Raw genomic sequence first — 20,280 nt, 5'->3', positions numbered from 1 at the left:
GTATTCCCTATTGCCTTTATGTAGTAAAATGTTCTTCCTTCTGTTCTTGCCCTAAGGCAATGCTGAAAAAGACCTAATACTGTCCAATGCTTTTGGTCTAAATACTGTATATCTTGTCTGATAATCAGAAGTAGCACTCACAGGTTTTTGGTCGAGTGTCCACTCTGTGACACTGAGCTTATTGATCTCTGAGAGCATTTTCTTGCGGTGACCCGGTTTGGTCACACCAATCGCTGTCAAGTCCTGAGAACAAAACCATAAATCATCCACACACACCCATCACAGACACACACGCACACATGCAGGAGTTTACTACAGTCAGGTCTCCAACACTCTGAGTGCACTGCCGAGTCAATAGAAATGACATGCCAGTATGACATTTTCATAAACAATTCAATTCAGATTTATTCCTATAGCTGTTTTAATACTTCAGAAAAACCAAAGCCTCAAAGAGATGTTCTATAAGTCAGGAAGTACAGTACTATCCACATTCAAAAGGTCTTCCACAATATGTTAATTATCATCTGCATTGCGTAAATGCATCTTGTAACACCTCTCGTAAATATCAGTAAAAAGTGTTAAGCAAAAAAAAAATAAAATCCACCTTCAACTTTGGAAAAAGTGAGAAAAGTCCAACTTTTAATTGGAATATATTTTTTCAGAGAAAAACAAATAAAGAAATAATTATTTTCAAGAAAATCGAAGTTACTATTACCGGTGCCTCCGGGCCCTATACAGTGTAACTGAAGCATGTTCCCCATATATAATAGATATTTCTGAGTTGATTTGAGTGTATAGGAAGCTTTACGATGTTATCCATGTTTTCCAGATTAACTAGGATGCAAGGGGTAAGGAGGAATCCGAAAGTTTCGAGACTAGTTTTGTAACACCAACAGATGGCTGCACAAGGCTGCATGCACAGTCACGGGGAGCCACGGAGACCCGTCCTTCATGTCAAGGATAGGTGATGAAATTTGGGTGTATGGGCACGACCCTGAGACAAATCAACAACCTTCACAATAGAAGAGAGTAACATCTTCATGACCAAGCTGAGGCAAGTCTGCAGCTAGACTAAGTACGTGCTCATTGTCTTTTTTTGACATTCAGGGCATTGTGCATCGAGACTACTACAGCGAATGTGACCGGATCTGGCACACGGGAAGCCAAATTCCTTCAGTTATTCTTCAACATGGGAAAGAAAAGAGGTGTTGATCTTTATACCGTAACTTTGGGAAGGGTTATGTTAAATAGAAGGGTTATATTAAATAGCTATTCGTAAAAGAAAATTTATGACGTCCATGATAATGGCCATAATAAAAAAGTAGACTTCAACTGGAACTGTTATGAACTCGCCTGGAAGAGGACCTTTGCCACAAAGAGTATTAAAAAGAAAAGAAAAGACGTAAAAATAATTATTTCTCGATGAGGAATTTGGTTTTATATTGAAGGTTGGATTTTTTTTTTCCTAGTCAGTGTGAGATAAAGATACTTTTTTCCCAAAAAAACCTTTTTACCAATCATTACAATAGTAGTAGAGGGCACGGCATGCTATAAAACTTTAAAACATTTGTTCTTACACTGTTTATTACACTATGTGATAATATTTCTGTGGTATTAACAATTTAATTTAAGCTTTTTTCTGTTTTATTGTACAGTATACAGTATTGTTGACTACGGGCACATGTCTAATCAGAATTATACTTATATATTTATATAGTTTTACTGTCAAAATGAACTACACAATGCATTATACAACTATTCACCTCCTTTAAACCTTTTTTCACCTTTTTTTAAAAATTAAATGGGTATTTAATTTTAATTTTATGTCACTGATCTCTAAAAAGAATAGTTTTTTAGAATGACATAAGGAATAAAACACAAACTGTAATTCTCTGAGAAACAGTGACAGGGTTTTCCTATAAAAGCACGTCCTGATGTGTTTTATTCCTCTTATACCACAGCAATTTGCCGCTGATTACAATTATTTACTAAAGTGACTCAAAAACTGGTGAACTGTAGATACATTGCCCGTGTTTCTGAAACAGTGTGTGAATATGTGTGTGAGTGTGCATGATGCCTGGTGTCCCATCCTGGGTATATTCCCATCTCATGCCCCTTGTTTCCAGAATGCACTCTGGATCCACCATGACCCAAATCAGGATAAATCGGTTACTGAAAATGAGTTACTATACAAAACATGGAAAACTCCAAGGGGTATGAATACTTATGCAAGACACTGCACAAATGCTTGTTGACATGACAGTTGATGTAATGAAAACAGCAATAGAATTTCAGCACTATGCCAGATAAATGAGTGAGCATAAATGAGTGACGTACCCTTAAAATATCAACACAACACAGTTCTTAGTGCATAATGAAGCTCACGTTTGTTTAAATTGGCAAGCGTCTTTTGTCCTGTCCTGTCTCCTTCCATGTCTTGTCACTGGTTGTCTCCCTATTGTGTCCTAAAGTGTTTTCTTATCTGATTACGGTGTTGTTTTTTATAGGCCTTTGTTAGTCTCTTTGTATGTTGGCAAGGTGGTGATCAGGTTCCATGTCATTTTGTTCCCGTGTTGTCATTTTTTAAAATCTAGTCTAGTTGCTTAGCCCCTGTATTAATGCTTGCACATCACCTGGACTCACCGGCCTATAATTGGATATTGCCTTGGGACACTGTTTTGGACCTTTCTGTCTGCATTCTTTATTAAAACAGCTTTTATCCATAATTTCATCTGTTTTAATTCTCTATCTACTTGATTAATTTTGCCAAAAACATTGCTGAGATGAGTGTTTCTGGGAGGTTTCTGTCTTCCCAAGATTTTTTTTGTGGTGGAATGGAGACAGTATATATGACTGTGTGTATATATATATATATATATATATATATATATATATATATATATATATATACACACACTGTATATATGCAGCACCACCAACAGCCGTTGATGAAGTGGCCTCTACACTGTACTTCCAAAAGACACCAATGGGGCGACCTTCAATGCAGAGCCCCAAGTACTGTAGAGGCCGATGGATTGACCTTTAAAGCTAAGCTGGAGGTGGGGGCCCCCAGCACAGGTGCTGGTTCTGCTCATTAAGTCAACCTCCTTTGCCAAGATCCAGGTGGAGGTCAACAAGGCACCCTCCAACTGCAGGTGGAGGTCAAAAAGGCAACATAGAATGTGTATCTAACTTCAGAGGTAACCAAGGTGACCCATCATGATGGCTTCATCTCCAAAGATAAGGTCACACAAGAGCAAGGGCAGAGCCTCTCGTCCGTAAGCTGCCTTGACCCCCGAACCCTATAACATGGCATATAGTCATGCATGCGACTCCGCCTTGGACGTCATCCTGCTTAGATAATGACTTTACACTTACTGTACCTGACTTTACACCTTCTAATTGTGTGTTAGCCTGATATGGTATTACTACTTGTACTAATTTTTGACAGTTTTTTCAAAATCACTTTAAAATGTAACGTTTTACAGTTAAGCGTGCTGTGAATATATTTCTGAATTCATCCCTTTTTATCTATATCCTCTTTTATTTTGTCCTACTTATGTAGTTATTCAGATTTTTATATGAATCCATTTGTTTTTTGTTTTGTTTAAATAATTTTGTAAGCATGGTATTTGATAAGTACATTAAAAATGTACTTTTTACAGTCAATTTGTTTATGCTTGAATTATAAGCACTATGACTTTATTTCTCTTTGTATAAATAAATAAATAACATTTTTTACTCTTACCTCTGGGCGTCATTCTGCTAAAGATTTAAGTATCCTTTAACTTTATTATCACTATTATAAATTATTTAATCTCTAGGTGACTATTAAATAATGGTTTATTCTGCTTAGCCATTATTATAAATAAATTTCTGTTTTCTAAGCTTGTTTTTTTTTTAAATGCATTTCTTCTTATTCTTACCTCTGGGGTCATTCTGCTAATGGTGTAAATGTCATAGCCAGCGCTGATGAAGTATGGTGCGTAGAGCTGCAGCTGAAATTCGTTCAGCCATTCAACAACAGGATCTGAAGTCTAGAAGAGAAGATATGTGGCAGTGGGTCACTGTCTCGGTCCCGGTCGCCCCAGGGAATGATGGGATACGTCTATACGCTGGCTGCATCAGCTCTGAGAGTCTGAATGCGCTGCTGAGAGCCTTGTTAATGTCAGACTGTCTGAGCCAGCATTCTACAGAGTTTGGATAAACTGTCCTATTTGAGCTTCATCAGCTTTGTGTCATTTTCTATTTACGTCTTATCACAGACCAGACCGTGGACATTACCGCTAGCCATTCTTATCACATCTGAGGCTCTACAGACTGCTTTACATAAAATTATCTTTTTTTTAAATAATCAATAAAGTATTGTACAGAAACATAACACCTTAATTGCTATTAAAAGCAACATAAATGCCTAAAAGCCAAATAAAGAGTTAACTAAACTAACATAAGCATCCCTTGCTTAATTTGCTTGCTTGGTTACAACCTTACTTTATGTAATTATAATAATAAAAAAAATTGATGACATTTTATGCTTAGCAGTATGTCTGTTCAAAGAAGTGGATAGAAGTGATAATCATAATGTTCAAGAATCAGCAAAGTGTGATCTTCCTCGTCTGATCAGTTTTAGAAGCAGAAACCAAAAAAAAAAAAAAGGAAATACATTTTTAAATATATAATACTATTATTTATTGCCAGGGTACCTTCTGAAAAAAAAAAAAAGAAGAAAAAAAAAAAAAAAACTCGAAATGGGTTTCCTACAGTGGCAAACGAGGATGGGAAAACAGATGGAGGATCGTGAGAGCATGTGGGTGAAAGACAAGTTGGAAGTGGAAGTTGCAAGAAGAGAAAAGGAGAAAACGAAATGAAATAAAAGACGAAGTGAACGGCGAGAGCCGTGAGATAGAAGAGAGGACGCAAACGAGAAGGAAGTAAAGAGGAGAAGAATAGAATATAAGAGAAATAGGAAAGGGAAAGAGTGTGTGTGTGTGTGTGTGTGCGTGTGTGTGTGTGTGTGTGTGTGTGTGTGTGTGTGTGTGTGCGTGTTCACTCTACCTTCCCCTCATCTCCTTTCCTCTCTGTGTACTGCGGCTCATGGACGGGACAGCTCGACACACTCTGACTGCGGGAGGTGGGAGCTGGAGACACACCAGACACAGGGACAGATGGATTATCCTTGTACAATTACACCAGATCGTACCAGGACTGTCATCATTTTACTGTAAGTGACGTTGTGTGGGGTTTTTTTTCATGAAGCAGTCATGTGTGATCTTTATATAAAATACACTGAAGCATTAAGCACCGTAAAAAACAAAACAGATGCTTTTTCTGATCCAGCTTTTAAAAAGTTGGATTATTACGTCAAACAAGTTATTGGCACACTGGCATCATTCCTCACCTGCCTGTCTGCCGTTCTAATCATTTAACTTTTGCTCAGTATAAATCTATCAGTCCGAGTGCCTCAGAAGCACACACACACGTTTATTTACAGAGTTGGGTATAATGTGTTACTTGTGTAACGCGTTACTGTCTAACGCATTACGTTTTAAAAGCATGTAATTTGATTACAGTTACCAATGTCAATAACATTACGTTACTAGCGTTACAAATACAGAATACTGTTTAAAATGAATTAAAATGCATGTAAAAATCACGTTTTCCGCAGCAGCATCAGTGAACGAGCATGCACTTTAATCGATTGTCAGAGAGCTTTATAGTTTTATGGGTTGACTCTTTTTGCATGGGCGGCACCACAGACACACGGACACGAGGCGAGGTCTTGCGAGGGAAAACACAGAGAAGAAGAAAGAATTAAAGGGAGGAAGGGAAAAAATGGGAGGATTTTTAGCGCGGAGAAAGCCAGAGATCCATTAACATTAACTATTGCTAGCCGGCCCGACCTGGCGGCCTCGCCCCTTGGCCCACCTGCAGAAGGGGTTACGCCTACACAGGGAGCCTACGGAGTGAGCGAGGAGTGACGACAGGTTGAGGCGTGCGTCTGTGATGGATGTTTTCAAAGTAACTTGAAAGTAATGTTATTAGTAATCTTTTTAAAAATTACTTTTTACTTATTAAATACTTTTTTACATACTCAGTAGCGTGATCAAATTACATTTGTAAAGATGTAAACAGTAATTTGTAGTAGATTACTTTTTTTGAGTAACTTCCCCAACACTGTTTATTTATTTCGTCGTCTGTCTAACCTTTCATCTTTTTATCTATACATCTCTGTCTGTTTGTGATTTTTGTACATCTCATAATCTGTATATTTGTCTGCTGGACTACACATCTATCTACCTGTATGTCTGTCTGTCTGTCTGTCTGTCCACACACCTCTCTACATATAGTTCTGTCTGTCTGTGTGACTGTCTACACATCTATCTATCTATCTATCTATCTATCTATCTATCTATCTATCTATATAAAAATACCTGTCTGTGTGTCTATTAACCTTTATTAGTAGTTACAGGTGAATCCACTGATCTGGACTGTTCCAACAGATGCTCTTTAGCCTTCGCTGACTGAGAGAGAACTGTAGCAAGAAGCTGCAGACAGAACACAAACACACACACAGAGCAATGTTATCTATCAATATTCCATCATCAAAATGATTTATTATGCATATTTTGGTAGCTGACAGGGATCCCACTGCACATATATAGTTTTAGAAAAGGTCTCAGAATACGTGCTCTTCATCCACCTTTCTGTCTCTCTGTCTCTCTCACCTTTACTCCCTCCGCCTGGGCATGGAGGATGTGTGTGTTGCTCTGTCCACTTCCTGACGAACGAGCACTGCTTGAACTGCTCACACTGCTGCGGTCCCCACCTAGCACAAGCACACACACACACACACACACACATACACGCACAAACACACAGAGTCAGACCAGACTGGTGCTGAAATACCCAAAACGAACAGACGGTTGATGCACTGCTGGTACAACGTGAGTACAGACACTCAGACGAACACATGCACGATAAACGGAAGGTGGTGATTTCATGAGAAATATCTTTCACACACAAACACACTCCCTGAGAGCCAGCCATCTGAATGACCCTTATGCATATAACTATGTAAACAAAAAAATTATTTGTTCCTTGGGACTCCAGGGATATCCTCTCTGATGTCAGCAACCACCTGAGACCATACACTACAGCCGACTCTGTCTACCATCACCATCTGTTATGGTAACACTTCAGCTCAATCTGAGTAATGGGACACCTTGTCCAAATAAGAACTATGATTGGCATGATTTATATCCATGCTTTTATTCTGGCTCATCAGAAATATTACATTTATATTCTAGACTTTGCCAGCGCTGTGTTTTCTGTTATGACGATGTTGGATGATCCATGATGAATGGTGAAACAAAACAGTGGTTTCGGGAAGTATTCAGATCCCTTAGATTTTTGCACACGCTCTTGCTTTACATTTGATTCATTGTAGTATTTTGGCCATTAATGGCCACACATTAACCCAAAATGACAAACAAAAAAAGTCACACCCTTTGTTTAGCACATTGGAGAAACACCTAGCAGGCATGGTGACATAGTGGTTAAGCCAAGGCCGAGGTAGACATGCGAGAAACTTGGTGGGTTTCCTTCAGGTGCCCCAGTTTCCTCCCACAGTCCCAAGATAAGCATAATAAGCTAATTGTAATTTCATAATTGCTCGTAGTGTGTGAGTGAGTGTATGGGCCCAGCGATGGACTAGCACCCTGTCCAGAGCATACCCTGCCTAGTGCTGCAAGTCCCCTGGGATAGGCCTCCTAATCCTTTACAGGAGAAGCGGTATACAGAATGAATCACTTAGTGGGAGGGAAGCTCCTAGGGTGGCAGTTACAGCTTCTAATCCTCTTGGTTAGATCTCAACAATCTTTGCACATCTCGATTTGCACTCTTTCTTGGCAGATCCTTTCAGGCCGACTCAGAGTGCAGTGGGAGCATCTGTAAACTACCACTCTCAGGTATCTCCACAGAACTTCTAAGGAGGTCTTGGCTTAGGTTGGGCGACTCATGGACATAGACTTGTCTCAAAGTCACTTGATTATTGCTGTGGCTGTATGCTTGGTGTCATGCTTGTAGAAGAAAAGTGTAGCTTTGTCTCACCACAGTCTGGTCCTGTGACCACACTGGAGCAGGTTTCTTCAGGAAGTTTTCATTCATTTTATTAATTCTGTCTTCCTGTGCTTGCACTGAGTTGCATCTTTACAGCATAATGTTGCAAACTTCATACTTCATAAACCTCCTTGATGGAGTATTCTTCAGATGGCTGTCTTTCCAGAAGGTCCTCAGAAGAGAACCCTGAAACCTTAGACCACTAAGTTCTCAGTCACCTCCCTGACCAACGATCTCCAGTCTGATTACTGTTTGGCAACTTTCTCCATTTTTCAAATGTGGAGCCCACTGTTCTCTTGATAACTATTAAAGGTGTAGACATTACGTTCCCCCTTTTGCACATCTCCATGTTTTGACCCAATTTGTTTTCAGAGGTCTAAAGAGAGTTCCTTGGATTTCATTGCAGTACATGTATAAAATAAAGGGTGCAAAACCTGAAGGGATCTAAACTTTCCAAATCCAGTGTCTTACAAATTTGTTCAAATGTCTGTGTAGTGCGATTAAAGTCTACCTACTGTATATAATGCTAGATGTTCATGTCAGGATACAAACCTTAAGTAAATGTTTGATCGAGCTGTTTGCATAGTTTCATCAATTACTGAAATGGACATAAACCTAAGTATTTCAGATTACTATCAGATACCAGCTGTTGAAATATCTGCAATAGTTCTGCACCATAGCTGGAACCAAAACTTTTCTTTTTTATCAAATTTTCTTAATTTTCTACTATAACTTAGCCAGTTTCTAGCTGTCATTAAGGCACTACCACATCAAGGTTAGAACTACCAACCATGGAGGGCGAAGGCTATCACATATTTCCTCCAAGTCATGTGCTACCAGCCAACCGCATCTTTTTGAACAGTTTGCTCATGCACCATAGGAAGCAGCAAATCACACTCGGAGGATGGCGTTATCCGCTCCTTCTGCTTACATGAGCTCACAGATGCTCATGATTGGCTAGAGCCATCAATGATGTGGTAGCGCTATTGAGCCACCAAGTCTCCCAGAGGGAGCTCAACCAATGAGCCCTCTCAAGGTCTTCTTGGCTGCGGGAGGCTACAGCATCACCCGAGATTCAAACTTGCGATCTCTGAATGATGGGGGTGAGCTCATCAACATGTGCCACCCAGGGATTAGAATCACTTCTTTAATGTGAATGAGTTGGCATACGCCCATGATGAACATGAGTGAAAACCTTCAGCTATACAGTCTATACACCGCCTTACCTAAAACCCCAGTTTCTACACATTGGTGTGTGCAGTAGGCATGGACCGATATGACGTAGACGTAATACTGCGTAATCTACCAAATAAAGCAAATTTTGGACTTGAACTTGAATTTGAACCAGAGAGACGGAGATACGAAGCTAGGTAACCTTGTGAATGAAAAAAAAAAAAAACATGGCCATTTCAAAGTATACTGACACGGCGTTTTTGTTAGCAATATTGTCTGTGCTGGATAACGGACTACATTGTAAAACCGATTATCGGCACATGCCTAGTGCGTGATGGATGGGGAGGCTCCAGGAACCCCGAGGAGCATCTGAGGTCAAGCAGGGCGAGCGAGGGATGAGCAAGCGAAGGATTAGGAGGAGAAGAAGAGGAGGAGCGAGTATGAAGGCCCTGCTGCCGTTACCTGCTGCAGGTTTGCGTAGGACCCAGATTTCCTCAGTGCTGCCCCCCTGTGGCCCTCCGGAGGAATCTGAACCCCGAGAACCTTCAACACAGAGAGCAGCGTTACAAACGCGCCACCGTGATGCACTCCCGCGGGCTCGCCGTGGACGGTAACGCTGACTTCATCTGAACTCCAGGTTTTACACTGATATTATACTCTGTCTGCTTTTTTTTTTACTTTTTGAAGCTGGCTTCTCTCTCGCTCTCTTTCACACACCTGCACTTACGTACTCTAAGTGCACATTTATATACATTAGTACATAAATATATTACTCACATATATATCTGTGTAAATACATATATAAATGCCACAAAGTACAAACACACATACACACAAATATAAATACATATATAATATATAAAGATATGATTATATATGTGGAAAGGTTAGAAACAAGAACAACTGCAGTGCATCACAAGGTCCTTAGGGATATATAATAATTATGTTAATATAAAATTTATATATAAATATATATAAAATATTAGCATTATTATTATATAGCAAGACTCAGCAGGGTCCAAAAGCCTGAGCGCCTGTTACACTTTTTTAATATCCAGCACTGTATTTTCTTATTAAAGGAATACTTCATGCTGAGACAGCGTTCTGCTGGCTTCCACAAACCGCATGACGTAACTGTGGAACAAAGTGACGTGTGATACACATGGTAGCCTGGAAGATGCACGGGTTCAGAACAAAACCCTGTGACGTGATATTAAAGGCAGGCCATGCCCAAGCTGATTCATTCCAAGATGGCAGAGGAGTGGCAAGCTTGTTTCTGCAGCCAGAGGAATTGGCATGATAGTTTATGAAACAGTGCCATCTGCAGTGCTGGAGCAGTCGATGTGAAACTGAAATGGTATGTGAGCATGTAAGCTTGCGGGGGTCGTCGTGCAACCCTTACAGACGTCATCCCCGCATGAAGTATTCGAATCTCTTAATATCGGGTGTTACCGCTTAAATAAAGTACGTGCTGGTACCAGTAACGTTTGTACAATCCCTACAAACCAAGAGAATTTGGATTCTTTATCTTTCAGTGGTGTGACTCTCAGACTGTCAGACCCGACAGTAATTACCTGGAGAACAAGACTAAATAGCTTGTTAGTAGCGTGTTAGTAGAGATAATACAGTAACAAAAAGCCTAATTTAGTATTAGTGTGTCCAGTGGTTGGTCTTGTATCATAATGCTGAAGATGTTGTTCTGCTCATCCGAGGTTTCTTATGGTCTGAATGGCACACAATCAGCACTGTTCATAACCTGAAGTTGTGTCTGATGCAACTTCAACTCATGTCACGCTGGTCTCATCTTGACATTGAGCATAAGCATTTTATGTGTCTTAAAGTGGAACAAATGATTCTTGTATAGACCGAGGGAATACACTGATCACCGGAAACATTACAACCACTTAGAATAATAGGCCCCCTTTTGCCCTTAAAATATGACACTGATTTGTCAAGGTATGAACTCCACAAGAACTCTAAAGGTGTGTATCACCAGAAAGTTACCAAAAGTTCCTTTAAGTTAAAAGACGGGGCCATGATGGATCAGACCTGTTTGTTCACTTGAGATCTGGGGAATCTGAAGGCCTGAAGTAATAAATCAGCACCTTAAACAATGAAGAGTTCCGATGCTCAGATGAATAGGGGGTCATCTTGAGTCTGGATTAGACTAGCCTTTGTTTCCCATGTGCCTTAGTGAGCCTCTAAGAGACGTTTTGACTAAGTCATCATGACATCATTATCATGACATTATCTATGTTATTTACTTCATCTGTTATTGGTTTTAATGTTATGCATTATATATATAAATGATGTATATCTCTCTAAGGCGGATGTAGTGGTAAGCACTGTCGCCTTGCACCTCCAGGGCCCGGGTTCGATTCCTGGCCAGATTCGATTCCCGTCTCTGTGTGCATGGGGTTTCCATGTTCTCCCTGTGCTAGATGGGTTTCCTCCGGGTTCTCCGGTTTCCTCCCACAGTCCGAAGACATGCAGATTAGGCTAATTGGGGTTCCCAAACTGCCTGTAGTGAGCGTGTGTGTTCCCAGTGATGGATTGGCACCCTAACCAGGGTGTATCACGCCTCGTGCCCCAAGTCTCCTGGGATAGGCTCTAGGTCTCCCAGGAACCTGAATACAGGATGGGGGTTTATTTATCAAAAGAGCACCAGTGTTGTCAGGTTTGGAAATAAAGCTACTTCCTTGTTGTGGTATTGTTGGGGTCGATAAATTTTTTAGTGAACTTGTACACTGTGATAAAGTTCTTTCAATCTTGCTCTAAGACATTATACTTGGTGTTAAACCATGGGTGGTTATGTAGTTAACTGACAACGTAGTGTAGTACAGATGTTACTAGTAGATAGTTTTGCAAGTAAAGAAACATGGTGACACTCAAGGCCCTTAGTTTTCATGTTGACATTTAAGATAGTACGTCCTACTAGTAACTCACAATCGAGAAATGTGCACATGCTACGAACGAGGGCTATGCGAGGCAGCCAACACGCGTACCTGTAGTTAAAAGCAAGTACAAGCTAGTATTGTACAAACAATACTTTTAACTCTATTCTCATTGGTTAAGATTTACAGTACATTTTACTAGTGTAGTTGGTGAAATCAAGCCAAAACGAAGCTGCATAAAGACCAAAGTTTAACTAAATATAAACGTCTAACGGTTTAATTATGTAATACCATTAGAGAGTCAAATATAGGCTACAATCTATTAAATTTTTTGCAATTTTCACAACTTTTGGGGTTGATCTGGAGGTAATCTAGAGGTAATAGTGTTTTTTTTTTTTCTGGCGACTCTTTTTCTATCCCCTAAGCCAGGGGCTGATCCCAAGTCTCAAAAGCGTCTGTCTGTTTGAAGGTCAAGCCAACTGTTTCCAGATTAAAAGTAAAGAATCTCATTGCATCATTATGATATCATTGGTTTGCCAAGATGCTGATTGACTTTCTTCCACTCAGTAGAACCAGGCTGGGATTATCTCAAATGAGCAAAGGAACAAGTTCAACATTATGACGCTATAAATCTGGACACTTTTTTTTTTACTACTTCATGACCTTAAACATGGCTGACATATTAAAGGAAAAACCACCACAAGCCTCCAAACCAGCTTCAGTGCACCTTGGCAAAGATTATGGAGGAATAAAGACCGTTCTTTCAAAAAGATTTTCCAATGTTTGTTTATTTTTTTTATGCGTCTTAAGGCTATAGAATATTCTTTAGATCAGTTTCATTGTCAAACAAACCACTCAATGGATTAGAATTGGATCATCCAGGAGGAAGACCACTTCCATCATTATAAGATAAAGGTGATAAGTGGACACTGACAACAGAGCAGAGAACAACACAGCCACCATTTTTTCCTTTAATTTGTCACCAACACTGTACTGTACTGTATATATGCAGTGTGTATTTCTAGTCATGTTAATCTGAAGTGTGTTGTGTCTCCGCTGCTGTGTTGATGATAATTAATAGTCAGTACGACTAAAACAACAACTGCCTTTCAGAGGTTATAATTACTTCAATCAATTCAATTTCAAAGATTCCAGAGGACATCCCTGACATCTGATTTTAGGTTCAGTTAGGAACATGTGCCGTACATGTGCAGTGGATGCGACAACACTCGTGGATCAATACTCATTATCAAAAAACGTCAAACATGACAGGATGCCTAACGTCTATTCGTCAATCCTATCGACTCTCAAACAAGAAGGAAGCTGAAGAACACCTATTTCGGACATTTGACCTTGCCGTGACCTTCACCTGGTTTAAATCAATTCCAAAATCGAATCACTTAATTCGCTGGTTAATAATTTCTTATAAATCCTACAAACATTCAAACACAAGCTTCCAAATTGTAAGCAAAGTGAACTAGGGCAGTTCCATCAGCTGTAACGTACAAACTGGATAAAACCCAACCTGAACACCAATAAACCCCAGAAAGTACACAGATTAAGCATCTTTTTATGAAAATTATGAAAAGCTCATAAAATGACATGCAAGGGGACTAGACTAAGGGGAAGTGAATGAGGATGCGATATAAACAGTACTGAGACGATGCCTGGAGGTGCACTGAAGTAAAGCAAATTTGTCCTTCATTTTTTACTCTAAGGAGCAGATGCAGAAAATAGGACTGAGACGCATGAAAATACAAACACACACACACACACACACACACACACACTGCACAGAGGAAGAAGGAGTGACAGAAGGGCTTGGACAACAAGCATGACAGAACAGACTGTGAAAGGATGTGAGGTCACACCACGGACAAACGAAACATGTTCTGCTTAGAGCAGCTAAATGAAATCAAAGCAAATATTAAGACAGGAAACTGCACGTTTGAGAAAACGTCAAGGAATTTCTAATATTTGTTGAATTTTAGCATGAGGGAACATTGGGTAAGATCCATTTTTAAACATTCCTTAAAGTTTTACAAACATGGTATTGGATAATAATAATAATAATAATAATAATAATAATAATAATACTAGTCAGGTACAAAACTCACTTTTGCATTAAAAAGGAATTAATCTTCATCGGTTATGTATTTTTTTAATGTAAAATTTAGTCTGCTTCAAGGGGAAAACAAGAATACATTCCAAAACGGTAAATATTTTTAATTATTAGTATACAGTATACAGTCTAGTTAAGTCTTAGTCTTGTTAATGTTGCAGTAAGCTAGCACTGTCGTGTTTTCTGAGCGGGATCAGTTTGATACAGTTGAACAGTTTCATAGCAAAACGCGAAAAACACCATTTTCTGACTTTTACTCATTTTGGCAAATTATTTATCTGACACCAAACTTTTAATTGCATGCCTCTTTCTGTCACATGATCGGTCAAGCAAAGGTACTTCCTGAATCAGTCGTTGCAGTGAGCGGTTTTAGCGGATTTAAAGGGTTTCTGGAGAATACTGAAGTCTAGAAAGGATATTTAGACCCTATTACTGCCATTGCATCACATCAGTGGAACTCAGGGACATGTACATGTAAGTATGTGCTGCTTAACGCAAGCGATACGTTCTGTGAAATAGGACATTTTGTATGGACATGAGCTATTCGGATGATGTTTGAACACCATGTTGTACACTAATACTGCTTACTGAAGTTGTTGTATTGCTTATAAGGTTTCTCATTATCTTCCACAATCTCAGTGTTTTGTGTGCAACAAAACTCATCACTTTTGTCCTTGATCTAATTTGCTGCCACACTTACTGTTTGACTCACTAAAAAAATTACAGTCAAAGCATAAGTTTGCTACATTTTTTTTTTTTTTTTTTACAATTAAATTACATACTCCACAAACACAACTGGAGACTGATTTATGCATTCTGACAAAACTGTATGATATGGAGTTATAGCATTTTGAAAAATGCTGTAACTCCATATGACATATATAATCAAAACAATTTTAATATAATATTTTGGCATTTGTGCTTTTAAAAAACTTAAAGGAAATATGCACAGGGTATTCTCTATCAGTTTATAATCCTTCTTTAATTGAAAACACTGTTTTTATTATAACAAAAAAAATGGAGTTATCTCATTTTGCTGTCAAACTGTTCAGTTCTTTTCTTAATTTCTTTGTCAAATCTGAACAATTTCTTTTTAATTTTTAAGGTATTCATTACATCATGCTGTTAAAGCTTTATGGACCGTGTACATCTCTATAACAATTGTAATTTTTGCTAGAACCTCAAGAATTTTTTTCCCTTTTCTGCCAGAATAGGCTTTTACCAGAAGTCACTATATCTACTCTAAACAGACGAATAGTTTGAAATGTATAATAGACAAAAGATGATGTTTCATGACTTTTGGACCTGACTGTAATAATAATAATAATAATAATAATAATAGTGGAGAGTCAGTGTCCTGTACCTTTTTGGCTGATCGGCTCGGCCGAGCTGTTTTGTGAACTTTTATAGCCAAAGGAAGTGAAAAGTGGCTGATGGGATAGTGGCAGGAAATGACACGATTCTCCGTTCACCATGGCGACGGCGGGAGACACACACACACTCGCCGGCGCGATGGTGTGATACTGTTCAGTACAAATGACTAAACCAGCAAAAAAAAAAAATTAAATATGCAAAAAATTTAAACAAAAAAAAAGGAGAGAAAAAAATCAAAAGTGCCAAAAAAAAAGGAAAAAAAAAAAGAACACAATACAACCAAAATATCAGCAACACTGAACCCTTCTGCTCTGTTAAAAATGTCCAATTACAACAAGCCGTCTGTGACAAATCGAACGTGTTAATGTAGGTTAGGCCGAGAAAGCAGTAATAGCTTATATTTTAGGGGTATAAAGCTGAAACACCAACCTGTACGGTACAACAGGCCATTAAAGCAATCTTTAAAGTACAGAAAACTCCTTCCAATGAGAGAACCTGATGTCAAGCAATCGCTTCGGTATGGCATTAGTATTGTTTTTCAGAAATTATTCACTGAATCAAAGCAGTCAGCATACACCAGCTGCCTTTGCAGTGTCTTATATAAACTGCAGACTATAATAATGTTACTTCACACCGCAGGATGTTTAATGTGCAAAGCGGGAGAACAACGTTGAAGCCTTCAAAAAAGTGTCTTTCTCAGAGGATATAAAGCTTATAAAGGGCTACATGGCCTGCAATTTTACAGTTACCTCTCTGGGTGCCTATTATTACTAAACCAGACATATTCAAGTGCAATTTGTAAAAATTAAGCTATATACATGTGGGGAAAATCACTTAAATGACTGAATCTTATAAATTAGTTTCTGGATTTACAGCACTCTGCAAAAGTCTTGAACCACCCCTAAAGATACAATTTAAAATTTGGTTGTTTATGTAAGAATTTCAGCAGCAACCTCATTTCCCCTCTCGTCTGTTCCAACCACTCAGCATCCAGCATCACCAGTATACTAATCACCTGATCATCTCTTATCACCTGCACCTGTTTCTCACTGGTTCATGCCTTAAGTTAGATTTTTATTAATGCATGAATGATTCATAGGTCACTGTGTGCCTAAACAAGCTAAAAACATTCCTCTGAAACTGGTCAGGTACTGGGACTGGAGTCAAAAATGGGAGCCAAAAAGATCCTACAGGAGACTCTAGAACTATTCCTAAGTCCACATCAAAAATACAAGTACAGTGGAACCTCGGATTACGAGTAACGCGGTTTACGAGTGTTCCACAAGATTTTTTATACATTTTTAAATAATAAACAACACACACACACACACACACACACATTCTCTCGCCTTTAGACCTCCCCTCCTCCTGGCTTCACACACACATACAGACACACACACACTCTCTGCCTTACACAAAAACTCCGCTCTGTTGCGATTCTTTTCAAAGGTAAAGTGCAGGTTTTTTTTTTTTTTTTTTTTTCCACTTTACAGCAGTGATTCCATTAATATGCGCTCACGCAAGTGTGACTAGCGATGTTCCTTGCTAATTTTTCCGATTAGACAGTCTCTCCGTTAAAGTGTGTGTGTGCACGCACATTACACACACACACACACACACACACAGACACACACACACAGCGCCTGCGTGCACAAAGGGAAACACTTATCTGTCGGAATTTAGTTGTAACATTTTTTTAAAGGTAAAGTGCAGGTTCATTTGTTTTATTTTTACTTTATATTTTGTATTAATTATTTTTATGTATTTATTTTTTTGGGCTGTAGAACAAATAATTTGAGTTTCTGTTATTTCTTATGGGAAAATTTAATTTGGTTTACAGGTGTTTTGGAATACAAGCACGCTTCCGGAACGAATTATGCTCGTGATCCGAGGTTCCACTGTAAGTCTGGCTTTTTGGAAGCAAAATGTTGAGAAACAATAGGTGGCTCAAGATCGTTGCACAGTCCTGTAGAATGTATTACTGGAAAAGCGAGAACTCTTGACTTAACTGGTAACAACTGGTCTATATAATGAACTTATTGGTTGTTAAAATGGGTTTAACGGTACGTGTATTTAAATTCATTAATTCGCTACAGGACTTTCGGTTCATGTTGATCTGAAAATGAAAATAGCCAAGATTTAACTATTCCTCGGAAATTTTCTCCAATAATCAAATTCCAATTAATGGAACAGGAAGCACATTGCTGAGAACGTAAATATTTAAATATCAGTTCAGAGATATGGTTTTAGTTAAAGTAAGTTTAGTTAAAATATACATCCTAAGTGGTAATTTTACGATTCAGTATAAAATCATTCAGACGTGTTCAACAAACGAAATGGGAAACGGCGCCTCCATTAGCGTTTGTTACCAACATGCTAGGCAGTAACTCTGGCGACGCGTATGGTCAGTGTTTCAAATCAAACAAACAAATCTGTCTGTGTGTTGATTTATTTAAAGCTAATCATTGTTTACACAGTATAGCTGATTTTAAATTTAAAAGATTTTACTTGGATTTCGAATTAATACTTCAATTTGACTTCTGGTTCGGAGCTTTTTACCGTATTTCACACTGAAAGTCTCGCTCCCCATTTACTAACTTCATAGTGTTGTGGAAAAAAAAAATTAGTGGCATTAACGGTAGCAAATAGTGCAAATCAGGGATTTTTTTTGCTTATTTTTTTTTTTTTGTCCTAAAGCATTAATGCTGTAAAATTTCATAATGAAATGTCATTTATCACTCCTAAATACAGAACAGAAGGGTTAAAACCAGCAAATCATAAACGGAGACAAAGAATAATTTTTAAACTAGTAAAGGTTTGTGAACCTTTAGAGAGATTAAATAAGCATGACCACTACACATATAGTGTACACATACACACATACGTGTATAGATATACTGGAAATGAGAATAAATATAAAACAGTGATATGTACAGTACAGACAGAAATATTAATACAGTAAATGAATAAAGCAATGCATGTGATCTTGGTAATGGTTTCTTGAACACAGGGCCGGTGCAAACTATTCGGTCATAGTAAAAAAAAAAGTAACAATAATAAGATCAATTACAACTGTCTATGGGACAAAACATTTCTGGAATTATTCACTGTTTGGCTTGGTAATACTTGTGTAGAAAATTCTTTTGATCAGAACTGGAGCTCAATGAGGATCCTGGTTGCGCTACATGGTTGCACCGGCACTGTTTAGACAATAAGCATTAACTGAGACAAATGGTATTACAAATTCTGTGTTAGTGTTTGATGTCTGATGAAATAAACACAATTGTGTGTGGTGCAACCAGACTGTCAGATCCAATAATATGGCAATGAAGCATGAATCACACTGAACAAAGAAGGAACAGATGACCCACTGCAGAGACTTTTTAACTGCATTACTGTTGATTTATAATGTTAACTAGAACCACAACACGGGATACAAATTGTAACCCAAACTGGAAATGGAGCCAGAACCACAATTAGAATAAGGATTGGAACCTAAAACTAATTAAGATAAACAAACAGAACCAAATTACAAATTCCAAGCTAAAAACCAGAACTACTCCCAAAATGAGACCAAACAAACTTTTTGGTTGAATTATAATCAGAATCCAAATAATACCAATATAACTGGAATCAGAACCAGAATTACAACTAGAACCAGAACAAGAAGTAGACCAAGAACATGATTACTAAACCATTCCTGAACCAGAATTAAAATAAATGTATCAACCAGATACCAGGTTGTATAAAAATCAAACCAGACAGAACCGAGAACCAAAAGAGGAACCAGATCTTGAAGCACCAAAACTAGAGCAAGAAGTAGAATTAACGCAAAAATACAGCCAAAACCCAAAACCTGAAGAAGAACCAGACAAATTGGTGAAAAGGGTTCCGGGGAGGAAAAGCAATGAAACATAAACAACAACATAGAACTAAAATTGTCTAAATTGTGCCTGGAATTCAAACATCATGTTCTTAAAGAACAGTTGATGCCCATCTCCAGAGATACAGTAAAATTAAATGAATTAAATCTAGAACAAAGCTGTTCAGAAGATGGCTGGATTCCAACACTGCTTATTGTAGACTGACTTCTACTGTTGTTCTTGAGTGTTTTTATTTCTTACAGCTGTTCTTCTGCAGCTGTTCTTCTGTTTGTTCGTCAACATCTATAATGCTTGATTTGTATTTCTATAACTCTTTTTTTTTCTGTGGTTGTTCTGCAGTTGTTCGGGCCACTATTGTTCTGCGGTCATTTCAGTCGAAGTTACAAGTTCAGCCACAGTTGTTCTGCTGTTGTTGTTTTGCCAAAGTTGTTCTTTTGCAGATGTTCATCTTGGGTTATTCCTATGTCGATGTTTTCTGTAGCTGTTCTTCTGTTGTTGATCTTCTGAAGCTGATCTTTAACAGTTGGTCCACAGCTGTTGTTCTTTGCAGCTGTTCTTTTATGCTTGTTCTTCTACAGTTGTTCTCTTGTGGTTGTTCATCTGTGTTTATCGCACTGCTGTTGTTCCTCTCCTGGTTGTTCCAATATGGTTGTTTGCATTAACAAGGAATTCTGTTTTTGTAGTGTTCTAAATGCTGGAGACTGTTGCTTTCCAC

The 20,280-nt window shown here is 38.4% G+C and overlaps 1 protein-coding gene across 7 annotated transcripts in view; it reads right to left on the bottom strand.

Moving 5' to 3' along the window:
- caskin1 (CASK interacting protein 1) overlaps positions 1–20,280 on the bottom strand; it is a 125,687-nt gene that overhangs the window by 8,610 nt on the left and 96,797 nt on the right. For 3 of the 7 annotated variants that reach the window (XM_053515337.1, XM_053515339.1, XM_053515338.1), the window contains exons 11-17: positions 15,671–15,847; positions 9,754–9,834; positions 6,726–6,826; positions 6,452–6,545; positions 5,056–5,138; positions 3,927–4,037; positions 142–243 (exon numbers count right to left, since the gene is read on the bottom strand). In XM_053515337.1, coding sequence (XP_053371312.1) covers positions 142–243; positions 3,927–4,037; positions 5,056–5,138; positions 6,452–6,545; positions 6,726–6,826; positions 9,754–9,834; positions 15,671–15,847 — 749 coding nt within the window. The remainder of the gene's footprint in view (positions 1–141; positions 244–3,926; positions 4,038–5,055; positions 5,139–6,451; positions 6,546–6,725; positions 6,827–9,753; positions 9,835–15,670; positions 15,848–20,280) is intronic. The other 4 variants (XM_053515341.1, XM_053515340.1, XM_053515342.1 and 1 more) reach the window with 4 other exon arrangements.

The sequence above is a fragment of the Clarias gariepinus genome, chromosome 16, assembly GCF_024256425.1.
Source record: "Clarias gariepinus isolate MV-2021 ecotype Netherlands chromosome 16, CGAR_prim_01v2, whole genome shotgun sequence".
Classification (NCBI taxonomy): Eukaryota; Metazoa; Chordata; class Actinopteri; order Siluriformes; family Clariidae; genus Clarias; species Clarias gariepinus.
This window is presented reverse-complemented; position numbering and strand designations above follow the sequence as displayed.